At 41.5% G+C, this 27,615-nt stretch overlaps 1 protein-coding gene across 2 annotated transcripts in view; it reads right to left on the bottom strand.

Annotated features, from left to right (window-relative positions):
* LOC117421192 (GDNF family receptor alpha-4-like) overlaps window positions 1-23,953 on the bottom strand; it is a 94,896-nt gene extending 70,943 nt beyond the window's left edge. For both annotated transcript variants that reach the window (XR_009330717.1, XM_059034672.1), the window contains exon 1: window positions 23,366-23,953. Coding sequence is in view for 1 of the 2 variants with exons in the window: in XM_059034672.1 (XP_058890655.1) it covers window positions 23,366-23,408 (43 nt within the window). In the remaining variant the exon portion in view is untranslated. The remainder of the gene's footprint in view (window positions 1-23,365) is intronic.
* Between the last annotated feature and the right edge of the window lie 3,662 nt (window positions 23,954-27,615).

The raw sequence follows: 27,615 nt of genomic DNA on the forward strand, positions 1-27,615 counted from the left end.
TCGTGCCCATCCTCCGCCGTGTTACATTAGCACGTCATTATACAGTCGACATGTTAGAATAAGAATTAATCAATCAAGAATGTCCCTTATGAAGTCACAGCAAAACTTCACTTTTCCCTTGATTCTTGCTGAGCAGTTACACACCATCTAAAAGCTTATTGGCTATGTCTAGTGGATGACATTGCATGATCGCATGATTACATGCATTTGCATACTGTACATTGAAGATAGTGGGAACCTTCAGTAACATGTATGTTCTCTCATTTTTTGGAATGCATGACTTATATAGTTTTTCATAGGAAACAATGGAAATTAAAATTACTCTTACAAAAGACGCAAATCACACAGAGCTATAGTATGCATACAATGCAAGTTAGTACTGCACTATTCATAATTTCAAAGTACTGTATTCTGGGTAGCATAAGGCTTGTCCCATCATCGGATGTTTTGTTCTCTGAAATCCCTTCACTCTTGCAATTGTTCCTCACCTTGCCAGTATCCAGTGCTGCAGCCAAGAGAAGCTTCTCATGATGCTTCTTGATGAACTAAACAGGACTAGCATTGCTGAGGAGTTTATTCAGTTAATGACAGGTGCACTAAATATTGTGGTACATTTAAGTGAATCTGTGAAATATTTCATTTAAGCAATAGAACCGACAGAAGAGGGCTTTACCAGAAAACCTATCTTCACTTCAGGGACCTCTTACATTAAAAGCTGACATGGTTTGTTTTTATCTAAAAAGTACCTGTAACTTTTTTATTTTTTAATTAGGAGTTGAGTGCACGTTCGTGTATTTGTGAACATTAAAGTTACCATTAGTGCAATTAAAAATATCTAGTTGTCTACATGTGTTAGTGATGATCGTGCTGTTTGTTGAGTAACTTGTTCTCAGTGTGTTCATAAAGTTTATTCAATCCAATTGTTTGATTAATACAATTTGTCATTCAAACCGGAGACTAGTCCTATTTAAATATATGATATTTGATTTAGCACCCTTAAAAAGAGGGTGCTAATAGGGATGGACATTTAACCCATTTTAAAGAAAAACGGTTGTCTATTCCTGTTGTGTTTGTCTGTATTGCCACTGATTGACAGACAACAGAGGGTGTGACTAGAATGGAGATCTTTCATCGCAGAAAAAGGTAAAATACATAAAATATTGCTGTGTTTCGTATTTTTCAGGTAAAAGGAAGGCTCCGATGCATTTTCTGATATACAGATATACCTCTTACATGCCTTAAGGAGACTCTGAGGTGATAGTAATAAGGTATTACTATCATAATGATCAAGGACCGAATTTTCCTCTGTGCTGTAATAACCTGTTTAATTTCATTTCTTACGCCTGTTTCATATTTTCCTTTTACTCTTAAATTACATTTGCTTCCATATTGCATTACCATTGTAATTTCCCCATGGTTATTGTGATACAGATTTATTTTACTTAATTACTAATTTGCATATTTTAATGTAGGAGTAAAATAAATATTATTTGTATAAAATGCATTATTTATATGTGCCATTCAGTAATGTGAATGTATATTGTTAAATACAGTATTGCTTTCTGTAGGTAGTGTGTTTAGTTTAGTCTGCATGCTCTTTATTCTACTGTATGGAATAAAACAGTGCCCTTTATTTTAAAGTTATCATAGGCCTTTCTTTTCAAAAGAACCCACACAGCATAAACTTGATCTACAGCTTACACTATACATTTACCACAGTTAACCACAGTTTGCCTATGCTTTACCACTGCTTTATTACACTTTGCCCTGATTTTACTATGGGGAGCTTGTATGAGGGTTATATGAGATATTTAACTTAAATGTTATTTTCAACACAGATTGATAGGGGGAATCCAGACACAACTGTGTATGACAGGCACTTACAGTTTTACACGGGGTGGGGGTGTCTGAAATTCTCCAGGCCATCACGCACCAGGTGCGATGAGATTTGTGATTTGAAAAAACACTTTTTCTGCAACATAATGCTGCAGTGTTGCTGATGTAACTATATTTGACAGACAGATCTCCCCTGCATTTAAAATCGCTATGGATATTGAACTAAAGAAAAACCTGGTGCACAGTAAAGTTCAATCCTATTTATTTCACATCCCTCCAGTGTCGCCCCCGTCGTCATACTTCACATTGCCTGCTGTGCCAGGTTCTCATCACTTGTGTTAGTTCTGTTGTTTCTGTCACATTACAGCACATGTCCCATCTCGTGTGGTGAACGCAACCTTTAAACTGTGTTCTTTCACTAAAGATGCTTCATCATATGTTAATACACACTGAATTATCCAAAGTGCTTGTAAGAAGACACTCATCTACAAACATGAGACAAGGTCATCTATGAGCAATAACTTTGACAGGAGCATCAATATATGAGGTAACGTTTGTTAACACAAACACAGATCTGACAGGACCTTCTTCACTAATATCACGACACATCCAGCTGCAGTCTATTTATTTGTTTCTAGTACATCAATAAACATGTTCAAGACAATTAATGTTGCTTGTTTTTTTTCGTCACTCTTCAAATAGAACATTAGAACATTAGAAAGGTTCCAAACGGGAGGAGGCCATTCAGCCCATCTTGCTCATTTGGTTGTTAGTATCTTATTGATCCCATAGCAGTGTGCAGATCATTTTGGAGTTTTAACTACTTCATGCACTTGGAGATCTACGCGCCTGGTTTTGCTTGTTCATTTGGACTTTGCTTTTAAGGTGCAGTGAGGACTTCATTTAAAACTATATTATATATTTTATTTGCTGCCACTAGAGTTATTAGTGGTATATAAAATTAACAGTCTGACTGAAGTACAGGCTTGTACTCTGACCTTTACAGACAAAGACATTGAGATTATTCTATTTCCAAGTATTGGAATTGTGGATGTTACAGAAACAGCGGATGACCTGGGACACAACTTGAAGTTTTTACTCCAGAAAGAAACCAGATTATTTCTTCACTGCAGTACACTGAGTGAGTATGTAAGAGCCCGAAGAATACCCCGAGGTTTACGGATACAAACAGTGCCCACTTTAGGACGAAACAAGGATGATTTCTGCACCAGTGGTGTGAAATTTCGAATAAAGCATCTCTTGATTTGACAGTTTTAGTGACCGACTTTGTACAAAAAGGGTTATCCAACATTCCTGAAGAAATTGCTAAAACTAAATTAAGCATACAAGACATGTCCGGAATGGACAGCTTGAAAAAATTGGAAGATGACGTCAAACCATTCATTGACAAATATAAAGGTGAACTTCAAAAGAAGAAGATTGATAAATATAAAAGGGATACAATCGATTATAAAGATGGTCAGGTATATCCATGGCTGTTCGGAAAAGGAATTGCGAGATATAAATCTAAGAAATCAGTGCGTTTTTGTGACCCCACTTTTATTACCTCGGGATCCAGCACCTCTGACCTTCCCACTGATTCTGATGCAGATTTTTTAGACAACCCATTACCCCAAAGCAACACGGACGGTGCTATACCTCGTCGATATCCCAAACGGAAAAGAAGACGCAGAGGGGAAAACGAGGCTCGGAACATACAAAAGAAGACAATACAACAGGGAATATCGGAACAGAATGAGAAAAACATCTTCTGATGCAACTGTCTCTAGGACATTTACGTCTTTTAGAACGAAAAGTACATTTTGTCCACAAGTTAACAGTGCAGCCATTGGAACATACTGCAAATTGGTCGAAAGAGGTGTTTCTTATTCTGCTACTAATGAACAAAATTAAAATGCCAAATAATTGTAGTAAAGATGAACTTGATGCATTAAGGACTATCAAATGCAATGAGAATGTGATTGTTAAACCAGCAGATGAGGGTGGTGCCTTGTTTTATTGTCTAAAGATTCCTATAATAAAGAAGTAAGACGCAAATTATCTGACATTAACTTTTAACATTAAGCAATTGGCAGGTGACCCCACTACTGTTTTCAAATCGGAGATTGATTGCTTTTTAAAATCAACATACGAATCGGAGCATGGAATTGGTTCCCTCATTGAACCTCTTTCCAATTACATTGATTCTTTCTTGAGACCCCTTGTTGTTGAATTACCTTCATATCTAAGGGATACGGGTGACTTTATTGGTCAATTATTGAATGTAAGATTACCAAATAAAAATAAGAAGAAAATGTTATTCTAGCTACATTTGATGTTTTAAGTCTATATACCAATATTCCACATGCTGATGGCCTTAATGCTCTTAAATTCTATCTTGATTGAAGTGACATCCAGACACCAACTGTATTTTTACTTGAGATGGCACATACGGTTCTCACTAAAATGACTTTCTCTTTGAGAAAGATTTTTATCTACAAATCCAGGGCACAGCAATGGGAGCTTCATTTGCACCCGACTATGCCAATCTCTTTATGGGATTTCTCTAATACAATAAAATATATGGACATAATCCTTTCATAGATAACACCATCATGTGGGAACGGTATATTGATGATATTTTCCTGTTATGGTCCGGCAGCGATCTAGCACTTAAAGCATTTGTTACTTATTTGAATGGTCTGATTTCCTCTATTAATTTTAGTTTGAATATGACACATTCAAGGTTAGTTTTCTCTGTATGTCTTGATACAGGATCTTTATATACCACTGTGGCAGGATGACAGAGGTTTGAGGCTCAGAGACAGTGAAATGGGCAAAATAATGATCTTTATTAAACAAAAAATAATCAAATAAATAGGCACAAGGGCCAACAAAAAGGTTCAACAAAATACAGAAATGTAGGCTGGGCATTAGCCTTCACTACAGTTTCTTTCTCAAAACTAAACAGCACAGCACACCAACAAACAAACTCACCCCAAAAAAAACACCTCCACACAAAGGGTTTCACCTGCCCTTTATACTCTGTGGCTGGAGCCCAATTAACTAATAATTAACAATTAAGCACTTGAGGCTCCAGCCACATTCTCACATGTATTTTCACAGGGAGGAACTTAACCCACTTCCTGCTGATCCACACCAAAACAAGAATCACAAAAACATAATGAAAACAGTAAAAATAACAACAATAACAAAACACAAATTTATAGGGGCGAGCAAGCACCCCATCACAACCACCCTGTATACTAAACTGACTGATAAAAACAGTATTCTGCATGCTTTTAGCTTTCACTTTGTACCACTCAAAAGGGGACTTCCTTATAGTCAATTTTTGCAACTTAAACGGGTTTGTTTCAAATCTGAAGATTTTGATACTGAAGCTGGCAAAATGTATGACCAATTTCTATCTAGGAATTACCCAAGGGATTGGTTAGATAAAGCTCTCTTTAAAGTTCAAAACATAGATGTAAATCCTCATGTGAATAAGAATAACAAAGAATTATCTTCCATTTGTTGCACGACTTTTACTACACATAGTCATGAAATTAAAAATATTATTAAACAACACTGGAATATCTTATCAACTGATAATATTGGTAGCAAAATATTTCAATCCATGCCCCTTTTTACACACTATAGAGGCAGAAATATGTGGGGCATTCTTGTTAAAGCCGATTCTTTTAAAGAAACAGCTACAAATTTAAACTGGGGTACAGTCTTAAAAGTTTTTTTTTCCATGTTGGAAATATGCAGCTTGTGACAATGCTATTAAAACTAAAACCTTTACAAGTTATGTAACTAAAAAAGAATACAATATTTCACAAGTCATTACCTGTACATCTGATTTTGTAGTTTATTTAATTTCTTGCCCTTTCAACTTACAATATGTTGGTAAAACCAAAAGACAACTACGGGTGCGCATTAATGAACATAAAAGTGCCATCCGTAGGAAAGGCGTACACTTGCCACTGACCATTTTGTGGTATACAAATATTATTCTGCTCCCTATTTTACTGCATTTAATCCTGTACTTTACAGAGTACTGTACTGTAATCTGCCACAAGTGTTATTCAATCTGTAGTATTTTGCATTTAATCGTATTCTGATGTAACTATCACTGACACTGTTATCTGCTCCGATATTGAATCGTATTTTGTCATATACTTGTACTTACTAGAACTGAAGTCATTGTATTTTATCTTGCTCTTAATTGTATTAATACTTGTACTGTGACTCTTGAAATGTATTTTTTTGTTTATGACTAAGTCGCCCTGGGTAAGGGTGTCTAAGAAATAAATAATAATAATAATAATAATAATAATAATAATTCAATCTCGTAGAGGGGGTGACTTGAATTGTAATTGTGACTTGAATTTATATGAATTGTAATGGTCTAATTAATAGATCTTAATATCCAATAATCCACAATATGATGTAATTAACTGATTTATGCCATTGTTATCTCTGCTATTTTTCTGTAACATGTCCTTTAATTACATTTTATCATAGTATTTAGTAATATATTCCATCTAATATCTATGAATATATTAATTTGTCCGTGTGTATGTTTTGTCTTTAATTGAACAGCTGACCTCTATTTGTCTTTAATTGAATTAAGATATTTAATACTCAGGTGTTCTTCATTCACTAGCACTGAGGAAGGTCATGGGTCCAAAACGTTTGCACTGAGCATATTTGCACTTTATCAACTTTACTGCCTGTTCTATTAATAAATAGTAGTGCACAATGCATAATCTTTATGCTTGTTCATCTGGACTTTGCTTTTAAGGCTCAGTAAGGACTTCATTTAAAACTAGATAAAGAGAAAAATAAATAAATGGAGAGAGAGAGAGAGAGAGAGAGGAGAGAGAGAGAGAGAGAGAGAGAGAGAGAGAGAGAGAGAGAGAGAGAGAGAGAGTGAGAGAGAGAGCGAGAGAGCGAGCGAGGGAGCGCAGAAGAACAGAAGAACAGAATTTTTCAGCAATGATGCTGGAATAGTCTGCAGCCCCTGGCCTCACTCTGCATGACACAGAAGTCAAGTTTCTGCTCTATGCAGATGACCTGGTCCTGCTGTCGCCCACAGAGCAGGGGCTGCAGCAGAGCCTGTCTCTACTGGAGCAGTACTGTCAGTCCTGGGCCTTGGCAGTAAACCTCAAAAAGACCAATATAATGATTTTTCAAATAAGAAGCCAGATCTCAGGGAAACAGATACAACTTCACCCTAGGCAACACCACCCTAGAACACACCACAAACTACACTTACTTGGGCCTGACTATCATCGCGTCAGGGAGCTTTAACCAGGCAGGAAATGCACTAAATGAAAAAGCCAGAAGAGCTTTTTATGCCATCAAAAGAAGATTCTATAAAATGAATATACCTGTCAAAATATGGCTAAAGTTAATTGACAGCGTCATCCAGCCCATTGTGCTGTATGTTAGTGAGGTATGGGGTCCACTCAGTCAACAGGATTACACTAAATGGGACAAACACCCAATTGAAACCCTGCATGCTGAACTATACAAGAAAACACTGCAGGTGCAAAGAAAAACACCAATTAAGAAAAGAGCACTCAAATTTTGGATGCATCTAAAGAAAAGTGAGTCAGACTCAATCCAAGAGAGAGAGAGAGAGAGAGAGAGAGAGAGAGAGAGAGAGAGAGAGAGAGAGAGAGAGAGAGAGAGAGAGAGAGAGAGAGACTTTTGACTTTTAAGATCCTTTATTAAACATTCCAATTAAAATCCATCAAAAGTCAATAAAAGTAAAATACAACAAAATTAAGATTTATCAATATTAAAAAATCCTAAAATACATCATGTTCTCCTTAAAAATTGATTTTAAACAAAATAAAAGCATCATAAAAAAAATCAATTAAAAAAACACAGTGTTTTCTTTCTGTTAAAACAAGATTAAAGCCAAAATTAATAAAAACACTGTAAAAAAATAAAGGGTTTCTGAAAGGTAGTTTAACAATCGCTTTCCCCTATGTCATGACCCACAGCTCATGTTGCTTAGGCATTAGTTCTATCCTGATCTGTTATTATTATTATTATTATTTATTTCTTAGCAGACGCCCTTATCCAGGGCAACTTACAATTGTTACAAGATATCACATTATTTTTACATACAATTACCCATTTATACAGTTGGGTTTTTACTGGAGCAATTTAGGTAAAGTACCTTGCTCAAGGATACAGCAGCAGTGTCCCCTACCAGGAATTGAACCCACAACCCTCCAGTCAAGAGTCCAGAGCCCTAACCACTACGCCACACTGCTGCCCGTTACGACTTCCTCTGCCAGAGCAATGCTGTACCTTGATGTGGATATTATGCACTGCTGGCCTTACCTTGACATCAGTATATAATTAATTCTCAAGGACTGCCATGGATCATTTCTAACACTGATATGCATTTAGTTGTGGAGGTGGTGGCATGGTGAGAGAGCCAGGAGATGGAGGCTCAACTGACAATTAATGAAAACCCAGAAGGGCGGTTTTACTTCATCACCTTGTGTCTCAGGCAGAGCTCCCCTTCACCTCATTGTAAAGCTAGCATGCATGCTCTATGAACTGCTGCTGGGGAAGAAATAAAAACATTACAACATAATATGAAGGATGCACACCACCAATTAATCAAGGCAAACAGTGCCCATAATAGGCAATTTCCAGACATCAGTTATGGAGAACTTTCTAACCTGTAGCTGGCCGTCTTCTGTCTAGGGTCCCATCGTTTGGTGCCTCAGTCAAGTTTCATTGACAGCTCACTTCATGAAGTGGACTATAAGTGTACATGGATTCAGTTCTCCAGCTTTTCTGTTGAACTACAGGCCAGCGTGTTCATATATTTTAGGATTTCACTAATTTCAGGAGTGCAAAATAGACGTTTCAGAATGTCTTGTGAATTAAATGTAAAACACGGGGCGTTATAATATTTTAGTTAGAAACATAAATACATTTTTTTGCTGGTTTTTAGGATTCCTTGCTATAATTTAACTGTCAGCCTTTCATTAGTTTGTGAGACAAACAGAGAATGTTGAGCTTTTTGAGAAAAACTTATATCAAACTGTTCAGTTGTAGGGTAAAAAGATGCTGGCTGACAGAATACATCCATGATTAAACAAAATACAATTCATCATGGACATGTTTTATCATACTGCAATGTAACACAGCAGTCTAAATATGATACTAGAATGGATATTCAGTGTCACATGATACTGTATATTCTTAATTTGTGCTTTGAACTCAGATGTACTTTTCTAAATGTCCAGAAGGTGGCGGGGGTGCATATACTTTTGATTAATTCCATGCAACACTTGAATTACAAAATGCTTTGTGGGTTAATTTGGTTATTTGGCTCACTAGTTAGAGTTATGATCTATTTGTCAATTAACAGCCAAATATACTCACTGCTCGCGGGAAGGCAGTGGACTAAAGTAAATCATGGTACCTCTCCCCACCCCTGTGTGTATTTTCTTTATTTTATATTATTTTGTATTATTGTTATGTAAACATACTGTTGTGTGTTTTACACAATGTTTTGTTATAGTTGTTTTACAGCATGGATGGGGTTAAAATTCCCCATCCAGCTAAACCAGTGTAAAATCTCCAGATTGATGAATTTATTACTAATCTGGAGACGGTCACATGTATAAAAACCTGTAGCTTTGGCTGAACGAGGTTGGGTGTTCAGAGGTGGAACGATAGAGCAAGACAGTAAGCTTTATAAATATAAACAATTGCCACCCATACTGGTTTTACACCAGCACGATACTTGTTTGTTGTGCATCTGTTGGTTTAATTTGGGCCACTGTGCCGTTTTGTTTTGTGGCAAAGTGTTTTGTTTCTGTTTTTGTTTATACTTTGTATTTAATTAATAAACACATGCAACAGCGCTTCACCCGTAGTACTGTGTGGGTCTGTAATTCCTGGTCAGATGTCACCACAAACCATCCTTACCACACACGGCCATAAATTTAAGCCATCATGACCCTGTCACAGATTACTGATTGACCGTCAATGCAAAAATGAGGCAATGCTGCAATCAGTTTTTTTTTTTTGCCCTAGCATTACATTCTTCAGTTGTTTTGTTAACTTGTACCTTCAATTTCATAATTAAATAGTGCTGATGATACTGAAGGCTTTGTGTATTCCCCCCTTTAATGGAACGACCTCCCAGAGAAACTAATCAAGCTGAAGGTGAAAGGACTCGAAATCCAAAGTGCAGTTTTAAATCTCAATAAGCTTTTCCGCTGGTAAAACAACAAGGAACTAAATTGAAATACATTGACAGCCCCCACAATGATATTTCAAATGCAAATTTGAACAAGGTTATCTTAATGCAATGCCAGGACATTTTAATTATACATGTTTAAAGGCTTCAATTGCCAGTTGTTGCTCCACTTAGAAAAAGAAAAGAAAAAGAAGCTTTAGACTTTAGTTAGAATAACCAGAAAGCAATATCTTAATCATCGCCCCATGTTTGTTAAAAGAAAGCAACAAATGACTTTTGCCTTGGTCAGTCTCTGTATACCATGATCACACACACACACACACACACACACACACACAATGGCACACCAAATGTAAGGTGCGAGACCATTCAAATAAAACATGATTCTATTACTGTGTGGACATCAGTGTCACCACACCTCAGTGCTTCACAAATCCACCACGCTCATCTTGACGACTGAAAGCTTTTGAAAACTCCACACCCAGCTCTAGCACTCTCCCTTCCTTCAACACAGCCTGCCACTGAATTCAGATAACATAGGGGATTCACTTCAATTACTGCTCATCTGAAACACCTAGGAAAGCCATATGCAGCATACCTTTGAAAACAGACTACAGAATGATCTTAACACACATCTAAGCCAAACATCTGAACACATTTTTAAGCCTTTTTCTTAGGATATTTTAGGAACTAGAATGAATAATAAAAAAAATCATGTTCTAGTAGTCGATCTCATGCAACAAAAGCTAAAACAGATATGTTGGGAGTCTTTATTTTGTGTAGCATAAATATGTATTCGATTGATACATCCTGCTTGTAAATGAAAAATGAAGGCTTGGCTGATTTAAAAGACAATTTAGTTGTTTCACAGAAGAAAAGAAATACAGTTGTGATTGAGAGACACAAATGGCTTAACAGGTATCAATTGAATTCTTAAAGGAGACTAGAAAAGCAGTCAAAATACCGGAATTCAGAAGCTCTAGTTATATGTTAAAAAACAGTCAACAGATAATGGAATGGGGAAAAATGACAAGTATTATTTCAAAACCTAATAATGAATGTAAGTCTTAAAAACATACAACATGCATATAGGAAAACTAATTCAACTTCTTAAACTGGTAGACCAGTGTTTCACCTAGTGTCTGTCTCAATTCCTTTATGAAACACTGTTTAAATTGTGGATGACGAGGTAGTTATTTACGCAAGCAAATAATACGCAGGTCAGTGTGATGAGAGATACACATTTTTAAAATCATTCTTGTCTTTGGGGGGTGTTATCTTTCCCTTTAGGAGCCATTGTTTCAAATGCTAAAACTATTTTTTACTAAATGAATTGCAAGCACTCACCAGTACACCTCAGGCGAATGATATATGAGCGTAATGAACCACAAAGATGATATATCAGTAAAATGAACCACAAAGCAGGAATGATGAGCCAAACTCTGAGAACCTCTAGGAAATCTGAAATCACCTTCCATGACCCCTAGTGACCTGCCTCTATGATGGTGCCTCCACCTTCATATATCTGAATACAAAGCAAAATTCCATACAGGTATCACTAAATACACCTGCAAATACTATCAGTTAGAATCCTTATTATGGAAAATCCTTAACCAGAAGTCCAGCAGACATTGCGCTAAGGAGGTTGCCCCCATATTAATGTCAAACTTCAGTCAGGGCCAGCTACCTACCAATACAACAGTATGCAAGCAATTAAGCTATGCAAATGTAGAACATCCAAATGTATACAACAGGTGTGAAAGATCTCATGCTCAAGCCCACCTTTCACTAAATGCATGGAAAGAACCCCCCCCCCCCCCCCCCACACCTCTAAGACATTGAAATTGGGTGGGATATGATCTGTGCCTCACACTACTACTAGAAGCACTGATAATAAAAGAGCCTGTGCCTCACACTACTACTAGTAGCACTGATAATAAAAGTTCAACGGAGGAAAGTAATATACAATCTGCCATTGCTTCTTGTTCTTCTAGTGCAACAGCTGACGATCTTAATAGAGATACTCCTAGCCAGCCTGTTTTAAAATCCTATCCACGACGAGGTATGCTTTTGTTTTCATTGTCGCATTTTCGGGGTTGTAAATGACAAGGATACCGTGTTTACAGTACGCGGGTTTAACAATTGGAAATCTGCGCTTGAACATGAAAAGGGTTTTCACAAACATGCCACGAGTCATGCTCATTTACAAGCTGTTGCCGCTTGGAGTGCGTTTAAACACAGACAGGCAACGGCAGAAACCATTGATTTTCTGTTAGGCTCCAAACCAGTGGATAAAAACAGGTACTGTGTTAAAAGCACTGGAGAGAGAGTACATTTTCATGTAGTCAATGAACTCCCCCTTCATGGGGATAGTGATAAAATAGATGATGTGGACCAGTTTTACAACTGGGCTTTTCAAAAGCTATTTGAATACACTCTACAGAAAGATCCCAAACTAGAGATAGTAAAGTCTATACCACAAAATGCAAAGTATACATCAAAATGAAGTGATAGAGACATTGAGTAAAATGGTTCTTAATCAAATTCAGGGGTGTAGCTAGGAATAGATAGTTCATGAAGCCTGGAGACTATTAATGCAAACGGCAAAGCAGGATGATGTTCGAAATTTCATGACACATTTTTTTTTTAAACAAATCTCCCAGCAAAAACAACACCAACCTAAAATTACTCTTTTCACACTGTTAGAAATATGTGATATTAAAAGGACAAGAAGAACATAACTTATAAATATTCATAACTAGATGGGTTTATTAGGGTTACCATATGGCTCCAGATTAACCGGACGCCTTGAGACAGACCGGGATTTCAAAATCCCCTCTAAATTGAAAGTAATTCACGTATAAATGAGCTCCACCTTTGCTGAGATTAATCCTGCTGTGGTGGAATTGCTTGGGTGCAGCAAACAAGTCACACTGATCAGCTGCTTCTGATCAGATCTTAATGAACGAATAGCTAATTTATCGATAGAGCAACGAGATGATGATGAAATTGTATTTGCAGAATAATATGGGCGATTGAATTTTAACAAACAGAAAAAAATAGCGACTGGCTGCAATTCATTCTTAGTATAATACAATTATTTGACGCGCATGCGGGTATTTAAGCACCATTCTTAATTGTAGCTAAGGATGGTTCATTTACACCTTCATTTATTTCAATTTAGGGGCAAGTTTGAAATCCCGTTCTGTCTCACAGCGTCCGGTTAATCTGGAGCCACATGGCAACCCTAGGTTTATACCTTCATTGAGACATGCGTTTGGTTCATTGCTACTGAAGTTAATGCTGAGACTGGTGACACTGATTCTACAACTGGAACTGGTAAGACTGGTGCTGCTACTGCTGGGACTGGTGCTGACACTGCTGGGACTAGTGCTGCTACTGCTGGGACTGATAACACTGGTGTTGCTGCTGCTGGAACTGGTGCTGCCACTGCTGGGACTGGTGCTGCCACTGCTGGGATTGTTAAGACTGGTGCTGACACTGCTGGAACTGGTAAGACTGGTGCTGACACTGTTGGGACAAGTGCTGCTACTGCTGGGACTGGTAAGATTGCTGATACTAGTGCTAAGACTGATCGGACTGCTGAGACTGTATCATGCCACGATTAAAAACACTGATTTAGAAGGCTTTACTTTAAATAGAGTTTGCCAATCCTCCTATGGCCTGATCTATTGAAACGCTGTAACACTTCCTCCTGGGTCATGTCTCTGTGGACATACAGCCGGGCAAGGCCATTCAGGCTATTTTCACCCATACTGCTGTGAGAGCAATCAAACATATCGAAATTATGCACTCAGTTAAACTCTTTCTTGTCATGAACAGGGACCCTAGGAATCGGTTGGCTGTGAAAACACGGATTGTCTCTATGCTGTAGGATAACTTTTAGTTTTACACTTGGGGCGGGGCAAAAAACATACAAGGCTTTTTTTTTGTTTGCTTGATAACCAAACCAATACACTTATCATATTATAATCATCAACACCTACAATGTTGCTTTAAATCTACGTAAATATACTTTAAACTGCTTCTGGTGTACAGAGGCCATGGTTGAACGACAACGGTTTACTTCAGTATCCATTGCATTGTTACCACAGAACAAGCTGTTTAAAGATGCCGGGAAAAAAAAAAAAAAACATCACCGGTATTAAAATAGTACTTCCTTGGATTTTTTCCTCTAACAAAAACATTAGGAAAATAACTTTAAAAAAAAAACTGCTGTTGCCAAACAGTGAATTTATAAATAGAATTACCTCCAATTCTTCTAGCCCATGGCATCAAATGCAATACATGAAAAGTACTACAGCTATGAATGGTTATATTGGGGGAGGGGGAAGGCTTTGCCGTTGCGCTTGAAAAAAACACTGATTTATGAAAAAGTATCGCAGCGAAACATCACATTGCACAGGACTGTCAGCAGAAAAACAATATGAATATAACAAATACAATCACTAAACATTCATACCCAGGTTTGGCTTCTTCTGAAAGAAATGTGTTACAGATTGGTTTCTTCATCTTTGAGTATGTACAGCACCGAACCGTCCAAAATAACATACGGGACTACCCGCTGCTCCAGGGGCTGGTTGCACTAACAAGAACAAAAACTGGGATCAGATCTGAATTCACTGGAGTCGGATCATAAACAGTTGCTGGATCCAATTCTGGAGCTACATGTGGGAAACTGACCAATGAGAACGAAAAGCAAACATCTCTGTTTGGCTTGAAGTTTCAATACCACGGCTGTCAAATTTATATACAGCCTAAGATCACAATAATGTTACAAAGAACTGGCAAATAAAAAATAATAATAATATGAAAGCATGTCGATTATATGCCAGTCTTAAAAATGTATGTGGGTACATTATTTTAAGAAAAATCTTTAGATATATTTTTGTACTTTTTTTTTAATTAAAGAGAAATATATGCATTTAATACTAGTGCGTACTGTATCAAAAGTGATGGGACACGAGATAAGTGCAATGTAGAAAATCTGTCCTTCATGGTAAGATGTGTTACTGATTCAATACCTGAGGAGCATCTGATTGGCTTGCTTGAATTGCATCAGTTGGATACAGAATACGATAATCAGGATCTTATTCTTCATATACTGTCCGAAGTCTCAGAAGATAATATTGCTTCCATAGACTTATGTACAGAAGCAGAGACAGAGCTTGTTTGTTCTTGGAAAGTTCCTAGTCCATATTCTTGGTATTTTAAAGCCAGACAATGCTGTTCTTCAGTCACAATCTGTTGACCTGTGCCCTGCTGTTGAGGTGATAAATGCATCAGTAGACGCATTAAAAAATCTCCACCGAGATGAAGATTTCTGGAATGAGCACTGCAGTGCAGGAGACTGTGTGGAGGCTGTGTGGTCCAGTGGTTAAAGAAACGGGCTTGCAACCAGGAGGTCCCTGGTTCAAATCCCACCTCAGCCACTGACTCATTGGGTGACCCTGAGCAAGTCACTTAACCTCCTTGTGCTCCGTCTTTCGGGTGAGACGTAGTTGTAAGTGACTCTGCAGCTGATGCATAGTTCACACACCCTAGTCTCCTGTAAGTCGCCTTGGATAAAGGCATCTGCTAAATAAACAAATAATAATAATAATAATAATAATAATAATAATAATAATAATAATAATAATAATGTGCATGCTACAGAAAACCATGAGTAAACTCTAGCTGATTCTGTAGTGCTTTTAACAATAGGACATTCAGACTCTGCAAGGACTGCTAAATCTGACTGCAGTCTGACATTAAAGAGACCCACGTTAAACATTCTAGGCAGAGCAGTATCAGAGATGGAAAACAGATTTTCTCAGAAGAATCTGGATTTAATGAAGTTTTTGTCTTGCCTTGTACCCCAATCTAGTACATTTCTTGATGCTATCATGCTAGAGCCTCTGCAGATGATAGCTGTTGTTGACAAAATGACATGGCAGTGAAATTGTTGTAGCTAAACCTATGATGCTTACAAATCTCAACAAAGATGCAGACTGTGCCATTGTTTGTAAACTTCTGCATGGATATGCAGATGCATTTCCATTGCTGCATAAGATGTATGTGTCAGCTTTAATAATTGGTGCTTCATGACAAAAAGAGAAACTTAGTTATTTTGGATCATGAAAAAGCTGTCACTATGAGTCTGAACATGGAGGACCCTGTAAAGGAGATCTCCAAGTCAAAAAATAGAAAACTTATGCTTAATTATATTGCTTTCATTTTTTTCATGATTTTTTGGAAAGTGGAAAGGAAGGTTGTATATATCTGTATAATAGTTTCAATAAAATGAATAGAAAGGCAGTTTAAGTTTAAAGGAATGAAAAAGACAGCTCAGAATAAAAGAGATAAAAACTTCATCCCAAATGAAGTACACCTGTAGAACATGGATGGCAGTGATGCACTGAATACATCTAAAAGAATAGTCAGTATTTGGTGAGTCACTCTGCATTTACATTTGTTTGTCATGGAATTGCCTATACGCCTATATTATTACTGCAATGGAAAATTACTATGTTTAAAAGTAACAACACATGCACCAGGATTGCCACACTCAGTCAAACGATACCTATGCGAGTCTTCAATGATTAAAATAATCGGGAGTGCGTTTGGTCTGGACACCCACCTACACAGTGGCAACTGGCGGAGGCAACAAGGGTCAGAAATAATGCAGAACTTGACTGCAACGTTTATTTCGAAGATTTAATTAATTTAATTATTTTAAACGGTTTACAAATATTGATCAACGGCTGGGAGTTCCCTTTCAAGTCGAAGACGACCACCAACATTAAGTATGGGATATTACCTGCCCTAGAGGTAGGTAATACTGAGCTCTCTATATCAGAGCTGCCAAAGGCCCCTTCCTGTGATGACGCACTCGGTCCCGCCTACCAAGGGTACAAAACCATCACTCACCGGAAGATCTCCCTCTTTTTCCTTCTCAAGACAGTAAGACCTCTGTGTCTAGAACTGAGCGTGTTGATAGGAAGAGCCCTCGAGTCAATTCGGGTCAGTTGTAGTTCCTAGCATTCATGCTGAAAGCTGGCATGCCGCTTTCCTGGAATCAACGACTCTTGAAAAAGACTGAGTCTTTCATCTTTCTGTCTTTCAACGGCCCCCCTTGGTGGGCCGCTCTCTTTTTACTGTCTGTCGTATGTGAGTGGCTGTCTGTGCAGCCACCCACGAGTGAGTTGTCTTTTCCTAAAGAGAGTTACACAAGTATCCTCCTCGGGGCCAGGCCTGGCTGTATCCCTGCTGTCGAGTGACCCAGCCGTGCTCCCTTCCTCGGGGCTAGGTACTGCCGTATCCCCGTCCGAGCGGAGCCGCCGGCCGAACTTAACCGCTGCCTTGAGTCTGTTCATGTGCGTTCGGTGTGCTCTCTCTCTCTCTCTCTCTCTCTCTCTCTCTCTCTCTCTCTCTCTCTCTCTCTCTTTCCTTCCCTCTTATAAACTGTAATTTTTGCTTGACAAAAACTTCACCCATCGCGGCTTCGGCCTCTGTCCCCACCGGTACATGCTTTGCGCTGACCAGGTGTGTGTGTTGACCACGCGGTCTGGGTACGCACTTTGCGTAGCGTCCTCTCCGGTGCTGTGGTACCGCGGCGCACGCATAGCCTGATTTCTCTTGACACAGGCTGAGTATTATCCGACTCCAGCGTAGGAGCATAACGCACACGGTACTTGGTTCCCAGTACACAGTGTACGCAGAACGATATTCACAGCGCACATAACGCGCAGGTGCTCGTTGCTCCTTCCAAAAAGTTATGCACAGAGAGCAGGGTACGCAGTTTACGCTCCCGCTGCGCGAGGCGTCTAGAACGTTCGAGCAAGCAGTGCGGTGCACGTTGCGCTTGTTGCCTAAGTACTGCTCTACTAGCGCATGGTGGTGGTGCTGCACGGTAATACCAGAGCGCACGGAGCTCAGCTCAAGCGCTGCACACGGTGTACATATTACACGGTGCAGGCGTAGTTGGTTGTACACTAGTGCCCATACGCTGCGTAGTACACGGTGCACTTGTGCCCACGGTACCCGCCGCAGGGTAAGCGGTGTTAATAGCCTTAGCTGTAGCGCTAGCGAAATTTACACTGTGTTAGTACCTGTGGGTCAAACGCAGTGAAAGCAGTGCTTAGTGCTATGCACAAGCCAGACGTCCTGTCTTAGGACTCTCTGCCTAGCATCTCGAATGCAGTACACAGTGCGCTTGGGACGCACAGGTTATTGCGTAAGCACTGCTCAACCTGGCACATAGCTCACGGTGCTGCACAGTATCTGTGAAAACAGGATACTCTGTGCGCACGGGGCTCAGCATACCTTGCTGTAACGCTAGTGAGTGGACACACTGCGTTAACACTTACCAGTGTTCAACGTAGTGCGAGCAGTGCCTCAGTGCTAATGCACAAAGTCAGCACCATATCGGGGTCCTTCCCTGTACGGCCTGCGATGCATCATACCCACAGGACGTATGGTGCTCGGTAGGCAGGTGCTTAGTACATCAGGGCGCATAGCGCCTCGGGTGCTCGATGCACGAGGTGCCTCGTTGCCTGTAGAAGGTGCTTCACTCCGCGGTAAGCTATGTGCTGTCGTGTGACTGCACGTAGTCCAGGCTAGACACCCCTGTCCAGTTACTACGCTGTGTTTACTCTTTTTTCTGCTTAACAGCCTACATCGCTCTGCGATTGCATTCTGCTTAAAGTCTTACAGCGATCGCTGTTTTCTGCTTTCCTCTGCTATTAAGTCGCCCTGGATAAGGGCATCTGCTAAGGAATAAAATAATAATAATGTTGCAGTTTAAAAGAAAAAGAGACACGTGTTCCTCCAGCGGGCCCCGGCTCTGCCGTGCCCCGCTGTGGAATTGACTCTTCTGGACTGCCTCAGCCCACCCTAAAATATTCAGTTCACCCGAGTTGCCGTGGTGTCTGCTTTATTACCCTCACAGCTTGCTGTTGTGTGCGTGTATGTGTGTTTTTATTTCACTGCCTTGCGATTTTAAAAATAATAAAAAACGATACAAGCGCGATTCCTCCATCGGGATCCAGCAATGCTGAGCCCCGCTGTCGAGATGCTTACGCCGGCTTGTTTCAGCCCGCCTACTCGGTGGGCTGGTAAAAACAAAACAAAATCAGTTACCCACATTGCCGTGGTAACTATTATTTTTACCCGCACAGCTTGTGTGGAGGGTGTGTATTTTCGTTTCTTTACTGCCTTGCAGTTTAGAAATAAAAAATAATACAGCGTTATTTCCACCGGGACCCAGCGCTGCTGGCCCCGCTGTTGAGCGGCTTCTGCTGGCTTGTCTCAGCCCGCCTACTCAGTGCGCTGTTTAAAAGCAGTCACACGCGATGCCGTGGTGACCGCTATTTTACCCTCACAACCTTGCTGTTGTGTGTGTGTGTTATGTGTTTTTTCTTTACTGCCTTGCAGTTTAGAAAAATAAATAAATAAATAAATAAATAAATAAAATGTTGTACGATATCAAACGGCAGCGCTGCTGCGCCCCGCTGTTGAGTTACATACGCAGGCTTGCTTCCGCCCGCATACTTGGTGGGCTGGAAAAACAAAACAAAATCAGTTAACCGCGTTGCCGTGGTGACTGATATTTTTACCCACACAGCTTCTGTAGTGTGTGTGCGCATTTGTTTCTTACTGTCCGGCCGTTAGAAATAAATAGTAAGCTGATTCTTCCATGGGAACCCACCTCTGCTGTGTCCCACGGTTGAGTTGAATCCACCGGCTTGTTTCAGCCCGCCTACTCGGTGTGCTTGGTCACCTGCGTGGCATGGTGAATGTGTTTCTCCCATAGTTGAATGGCTGGGTATAAGCCTGTATGTTCCTGTTACTGCCTTTGCAGTTAAAAAGAAATAACAGGTTGCAGCTCCTTGAGCCTGTGCTCCTCCCTCGCATACGCTATGCGCTGCCACGTTATTATTATTATCCACGTTGTGTGACTGCATGCGGTCCAGAACCAGGTTATCTCCGCTCTGCACCATGGTGCAGCACCGTGTGCTCCCCTGTACTGCTTTCCTGTACTGCTCTCCTGGTTGCCTACCGCAGCCACTCGAGTCTGGGTATCCACCCCGGTGTATGCTTTGCGCTACCCCAGGTTGTGTTGACTTCACGTGGTTAAGGCTGGGCTCCCCCAGTCGGTGCCCTCGGTGTTTAGATGCTTCATGCCTCAGTGCTTAGCACCACAGCATATGAATAATACCTGCACTCGGTGCCCCGATGCTTCGGTGCACCAGTACTGTATTCTACCTCACTCAGTGTCCTCGGTGCGTATGTACCCTTGGTACCTGAGTGCTTCAGTACATGGCTGAGCTATACGCGGCGCTGGGCCTGGCCAGGCAGCAGGCTCAAGCCCTTTCTGTGGCCCTAGCTCAGCCAATAACGCCGGCCCCGGAGCTGACCCCGCCTGCACTGGTGGTTGCTCCGGATGTTACGCGCTGGCATCTGCCGTACTCGCTAGGCTTGAAATGTTTTTGCTTACGATTGTAAGTCGCCCTGGATAAGGGCGTCTGCTAAGAAATAAATAATAGGCTGTCCGGCCGGGCGAATGGTTTATCACACTGGACTGAAAGAACGCGGATTCCACGTTGCTATTCATCTAGTGCACAGGAAGTATCTCCGCTTCGCTTTACAGGGGAGCATCCTGAGTTTTCTGTGCTGTGGTTCAACCTCTCCTTAGCCCCCGCACGTTTCAAAGTGCATGAATGCCATCCTAGCTCCCTTGCGGCTGCAAATGATCAGGGTGATGAATTAGCTGAACGACTGGTTGATCTGCCCAGTCGCAGGAAGGAGCAGTGGCCCACACAGTGCAAGCCTACCTGTCGGATGACAGAGTGGCTGCCATTTGCAACTGTCTGGCCCTGTTCAACAAGGGTTCACAGTATAACTGGTGTTGTGTTAAAAACTATTGGGTCTGATGGCCTCGGCTTCATCACCCACCCAACTAGGGTTACTCCACAAGCGCCCGATCCAAGTGTGGCTCAGTGCCTTAGGCTGCACCCCAAGCGAGACAGACAGCGGAAGACACTCAGTCAGGCAGAAGGCTCTCTTTGGCACCCGGAGCCACGCAGGTTCCAGCTATGGGTCTGACCCCTGTAAGGGACTGCTGGCTAGCCCTAGGACTATTAGACGCAGTTGTGGGTACCATGCAGAGCGCTAGGGCGGACTCCACTAGGTTTTTTGTATACCTATAATTGGAAGTATTTTCAAGCTTGGTGTCTGGCTAGAAACCATGACCCCATCACTTGCCCTAGGCCAGTCATATTGCAGTTCCTGCAGAAACTGCTTGGTGCTGGAAGGTCACCTTCCACCTTGCAGGTGTATTCAGCAGCTATCTCTGCTTGCTGTGCCCCCGTAGATTCTATGTCTCCGAGTGCACATTTTTGGCTACCCATTTCCTTAAAGGCGCACGGTGTTTACGCCCTCCTAGGAGGACTGTTCTCCCCGAATGGAGCTTTAATATTGTACTAGAGGCTCTCACGAAGGCCCGTTTGAGCCCTTAAACTCAATTGAGCTGAAGTATCTGTCTATGAAGACAACCTTCCTCTTAGTTATCACCTCCGTAAAGCGGATCAGTGAGCTGCAGGTGCTGTCTGTGCACAGCTCCTGCATGCGCGTGTGGGAGGATGGAAGCGGAGTGTCGCTGCGCACCAACCCCGCTTTCCTCCCCAAGGTGATTACAGCTTTCCACATTAACCAGTCTGTGGAACTGGAGTCTTTTCATCCACCTCCGTTGCTTCAACGGAGGATGAGAGATTTAATTTTCTCTGCCCAGTGCGGGCATTGAGATGTTACGTGCTTAGGACAAGAGCGCTGCGTCAATCTGACCAGCTCTTTGTCTGTCACGGAACATGGACCCTAGGACAGCCCCTCTAAGCAGCATCTGTCACACTGGATTGCAGACACGGTGTCGACTGCATATGATGGTGCTGGGTTACCCCCACCTGGTAGAGTAGCTGCGCATTCGACTAGAGGGTTGGCTACATCGTGGGTCCTTTTTAAGTGCGCTTCGATGTCTGAGATTTGTACTGCGGCTAGCTGGGCTACGCCGCATACTTTCACCAGATTCTACCGCATTAATGTGGTAGATCCTGCTGTGCCATCTGTGGGCACAAGGGTCCTTGAGGGTGTAAGTTCACACCGCTAACCTCTGGGTTAGACAGTGCTTGTGCGTCCCTCATATGCTGCCATTCCTTCTCCCTCGCGACAGCTCTGGTATACATTATCCCATACTTAATGTTGGTGGTCGTCTTCGACTTGAAAGGGAACGTTAGGTTACCTACCGTAACCCTGGTTCCCTGAAAGAGAAGACGACCACCAACCATGAGGTCGCTTCGGTCACCCTCACGGGTTCGGCGGTAAAAGAGGGAGATCTTCCGGTGAGTGACGGTTTTATACCCTCGGTAGGCGGGACCGAGTGCGTCATCACAGGAAGGGGCCTTCGGCAGCTCTGATATAGAGAGCTCAGTATTACCTACCTCAAGGGCAGGGACTATCCCATACTTAATGTTGGTGGTCGTCTTCTCTTTCAGGGAACCAGGGTTACAGTAAGTAACCTAACATTTTATGTAACAACCAGAGACCTGCTGTGGTAGAAATGATTGAGTGAGGTGTTCGCTGTCTCACTAAGTCAGTGACGAGTGATGACAAGACTCATGGTCTGTTTTTGAATGCAATTAGAATTATTAACACATAACTCAGAGTGCATAATATATGCCTACATTAACACCATTATTAATTCCAAGTAATGTTATAAACAAGGTCCACAGATTGCAGCGCCACCAGTAAGACAGTTTTGACCGAGACAGTTATCTAAATCAGGAACTCTCTCACTGTAGACAGAGCAGTACGAGTTGGTAGACAGGTGTGCAGTCTGCGTGCGAAGAAAGGAGTAATCGGCTGCAATGCTTTGATTCAACACAACACAGTTTAATTACAATTCCAAAGATATAACTTGTCATTTCGTGTCCCCCAAACGCAATGAGCTTGTTTTTAGTTATGTATTTATTTAATTTTCTCTGCTGTGCTGCATTCATAACCCTAGCAACTATAAATTGCCAGAGATCAGAAGTATTCAACCATAAAGTTTAAATCTAAAAATAAAATACAACAGCTAAGAAATTCTACAACCAATAATATTAAAAAGTCATATCCTCTCAAGATCCATTATAAACTATATTAGATCAAGTATTGTTGATATTATTAAGAATAGCAATTTCACAAACAAACAACACGTTTCTTAGCAATATTTAAAACCTCACTTACCTATGAAAGCCAGCATTAAAAGGTAAATTGCCACAAGATCCATTCTTGCTGGTATAGTGAAATGAAAAATCCAGAGCTTGCCTTAGGCAAAAACTTTTTTTCCTATGTATCTTTTAAACTGACAGAAAATATTTTCTATATATACATATATTTAATATATATAAACAAATGCAAACTCAAGATCTTCTCTCCTCAGATATATATATATATATAAAAAAAAATCGTGAACATATGGATTGTGCAAACCTTAAAGACCATTCCCCTTAATGTGTGGTCACTTTAAAATGATTATTCCTGTTCTGTCAGTGTTCTCCTATTTTAATAGAAAAGAATTGGAAAATAAGAAAAAGAAAACTTAGAACATGTCCCACAATCCTAAAACGCAGGAAGCTTTAAATAATGAGTTTAGATCCAGCAAAAAATAAAGATACCATTCTTTCTTTTTTCTTTCTTTGGTTAGTGTGTTGATGTGCTTTCCTTTCCTCCTGTGGTGCAGTGGAGAAGTACAGAAGATGAGCCGTCTGTCCAGTCTGCACTAGCAGTGATCTGTGACTAGTCTCACTGACTGCTGATAGCTGTTGTGCTGCCTGGAGAACTAGAGAGAGAGAGAGAGAGAGAGAGAGAGAGAGAGAGAGAGAGAGAGAGAGAGAGAGAGAGAGAGAGAGAGAGAGAGAGAGAGAGAGTCTCAGCCAGTTACAACATACTACCTCCTAGCACCAGCCCACCTGCTTAATGATTAAAAGCTGCAGTGAACTAATGTGACATCGTGGGTCAGTCTAAACTACTGGGGTACCAATGGGGCGATTACAATACTGCAGTATCAATTGAATTAACTGTCTTAACTGCATGGTCATGTGATCACTTAGGAACCAATCAAAGTGCTTACAATGAGTTATAGCTCTACTTAGCGATTAGTGCTTGTTTCTCTATTGGGAGCGATTAAGCAGATTTCATGTGCAACTTAAACTGAGGATTTTGAAGAAAAAAAAAATGTAGCTAAAAGAACATCAATTTCCATGTGTGATTATTTTGGAAATTGAACCTTTAATGCACAAACTAATTATGGGCAGCTGCAGTAAACTGCCTGCATGTTATACTCCAGAACTGTCTCTAGGGGTAATAATTGACATTTAGTGCTGTAACAACCACGATTGGGCTCCATCATTCTCATCTGGAAAAGTGGAGGAATTTCCTCCAGAAACCAACCCTGTGAATGGAGGGCCAGGGTTAAATTTCATCGTTGGCTTTGCTATCAGCTGAATGCAAGGGCTCAAATGGATGCTCCATGAGTGCATTAAGCACTGCGTTAAGCCTCCAGTGAGGAACAATATCCTTCAGGGGGGTCCGAAGCCGCCCTGCCAAGAAGTTAGCTCCTGGGAAGACGAGTCAATCTTGACATGGCAAGCTGAAATACCTGCCAGATAGACCTTTAACGTAACATCAAACATGTCCTGCCAAAATTGCAGTATAACTGCCATGGGACAGGTCATGGGGTCAAAACCCTGAGGCAAGCACCATGTCTGAAAGACACCCCACTTGTACCCATACTGGGAATGTGTGGTCACTGCTCTGGCATTTTGCATGGTGTCAATGATCCTATTAGACAAACCCAGATGGCTTAATTGCAGCCGGTCAGGGGCCAAACCCAGATCTGTAGGTTCGATGGATTGGGATGCTGTAAGGTCCTCCTCGCCTGTGATCTGGTTGCGCTGCTTGGACAGTCTCCATGGCTGGCCGCTCAGGAGCTGTATCAGGGCTGAAAACCAGTCTCCTGGGCCAATAAGGGGCTATAAATAGTACCCTGGCCCGGTCCTTTCTGATTTTCTCCAGATACATTGGGAGAATTGTGAGTGGTGGGAAGGCATAACACAATTTCCTTGGCCACTGGTGTCCCAGCTCCTGTTTTAGAGAACCAAAGGGGACAGTAGGTTGATTCCTGGGAGGCAAAGAGATCTATCTGTGCTTTCCCAAACCTCTCCCAAATGAGGTCCACCACCTCGGGGTGAAGCCTCCACATTGAGAGGAGGTCCGCCACCCAGTTTGTCGCCCCGGGCATGTGTACTGCCTGCAGTAAGAGGAGGTTCTCATGCACCCACCATGCAAATAGTCTGTTTTTGCAGCAGAGCTGTCACCTCCTGAGACAATACCACAGTGTCTCGTGGGTCTGTGGCTAATGTCGTAGTCACGCCCCGAAAGGAAGGGGGACCGTGCCGGTATTGCAGAGAATAGCCGGTCTGAACAGTAGTAAGCACCCAGATGTATATGGTGGAGTGATGCCAGTACTCCAGGTGGCTAGCTGAAAAAGGGCCCTGTGGCTTAGCCTGAGGCGTTTGCCTCTGTGCCTGATGGCGGAAAACAACTGGCCATTGTTGTAGCCGGCTGTGCCAGTCTATGAGGCTGCTGGGGCCTTAGGTACCAGTTTGCCACTCGTTTGCGCACTGGTTATGGTCGCTTGGGAAGCAGACGTACCAGCTCCTTTGTGGACTCCATCTGCAGGACCAAAGGTATGCTTCAGTGTGATGGGGGAATATAACAGCAGTGCTTTATCCACATCACGCACTTGTACCTGGGAAAGCTAAAGCTACCTTCTTGCAGCTATCAAAGCAGCCAGATTCCTGCCCACAGCCTGCCCATTCAATTTAGAGACATGCAGCAGGTTTTTGTTCACCAAACACAGCTCCTCTAGCTGCTGTGGTGAGGGCCTGTGATTCTCCGAAAGTGATTTCAACAACCAGGCCTGGTAGGCTACCAGTATGCTGTTGTAATTACCCAGCCTTGCGGCGAATGCACCAGCTGAGTAAGCGCGTTTGAGAATCACCTCCTAGACCCGACACTGCTTGTTAGGGCAGCTCGCGTCCTTGGTCAGAAGCGCTAGTTTAGGTGCCTGTACCAGAGCAGCAATAGAAGCCTCTACCAGTGGAAATTGGTCCAAACCCAGTTTCTCTGCGTCATGCAGGCTGTACAGCGCCTACATCGACCGTGAAACAGCTGGAGCTGTAGCTGGATGACCCCAGGAGGATTGCATCTCAGAGATGGAGGGCCTTGTAGGCAAGCAGGAGAATTTTGAAAGTAATTCTGAACTTAACAGGTAGCCAGTGCAGCTGGGCAAGACGGGGGCTAATGTGATCATCTGGTAAGGATCCTAGCAGTGGAACTTTGAACCAGCTGCAATCGGTTTATGGCACGTGATGGAAGACCACCGTAGAGAGAGTTGCAGGAGTCAAGTCGAGAGGAGATGAATGCATGACAGAGTATCTCTGCATCCGGGAGGCAAAGGTAGGGATGGACCTTTGAGATGTTTCGGAGGTGGTAGAAGGAGGATTTGACTACAGAGGATATTTGGGCATCAAAGGGGAGGTTACTATCCAGAAGTACACCAAGGCGTTGTACAGTGGAGGAAGGCAGCAGCAGACAGTTTCCGAGGTTCAATGCAGCAATATTGATATTCTTGAGTTGAGTTTTCGATCTTACTAGAAGTTCAGATTTGTTGGTGTTGAGCTGAAGAAAATTGGCAGACATCCAGGCCTCAATGTCTTGGATGCAAGCTGAGAGCCGGACCATGGCAGAGGGACATCCAGGGTCTAGTTTTGGGTCGAGCTGGGTGTTATCTGCATAGGAGTGAAATATGAGGCTATGTTGGTGGAAAAGTAACAAGTATTCATCTATCTATGGCTCTCCTGTCAGGTTTCAGTCCTCTGAAAGGAAAAATTATGCTGTGATCTGTGCAGGCATGACTGGCACAGGCACTGCATGCAGCTTTGATATAATTATTCAGGTACAGGGTCTAAGCAGGTAAACACCCATATGGTAATTGTTACATTTTGTACTTGATAGGGAACAAAAATCAAATAAATTAAACCTGTTAACAATATTTTAAAATGTATATCAAATATATTTTGAAAAGTTCTATAACAAAGGTAATTGCAAAGTTTTGCTTTTCTCTGTTCCATTTTATTTTTTTATTTTTATAAAGCTAGAAGTTCCTCAGTCATTTAAGTGCTCTGCAATGGACCTTCCTGATTGGTAGATGATAGTTCTGCTGTTTCTAATTTAAAGTGTTTTAGTGTACGCTGAATACAAGATATAGAGGTCCTGTTACTGCATGTTCTCTGTGAATAAAGGGCAGGAAAAAATGGCTGTTTGGACAACATAGCTGAGCCTAATAGCTGCGTAATCAAGTGTGTTCTGTAGTTTTAAACAATGTCACGCTGATACTGCTTTCCTACAGTCTTTCACATATTTAAAATAGC

The sequence above is a fragment of the Acipenser ruthenus genome, chromosome 1 (genome assembly GCF_902713425.1).
Source record: "Acipenser ruthenus chromosome 1, fAciRut3.2 maternal haplotype, whole genome shotgun sequence".
NCBI classification, from domain to species: Eukaryota; Metazoa; Chordata; class Actinopteri; order Acipenseriformes; family Acipenseridae; genus Acipenser; species Acipenser ruthenus.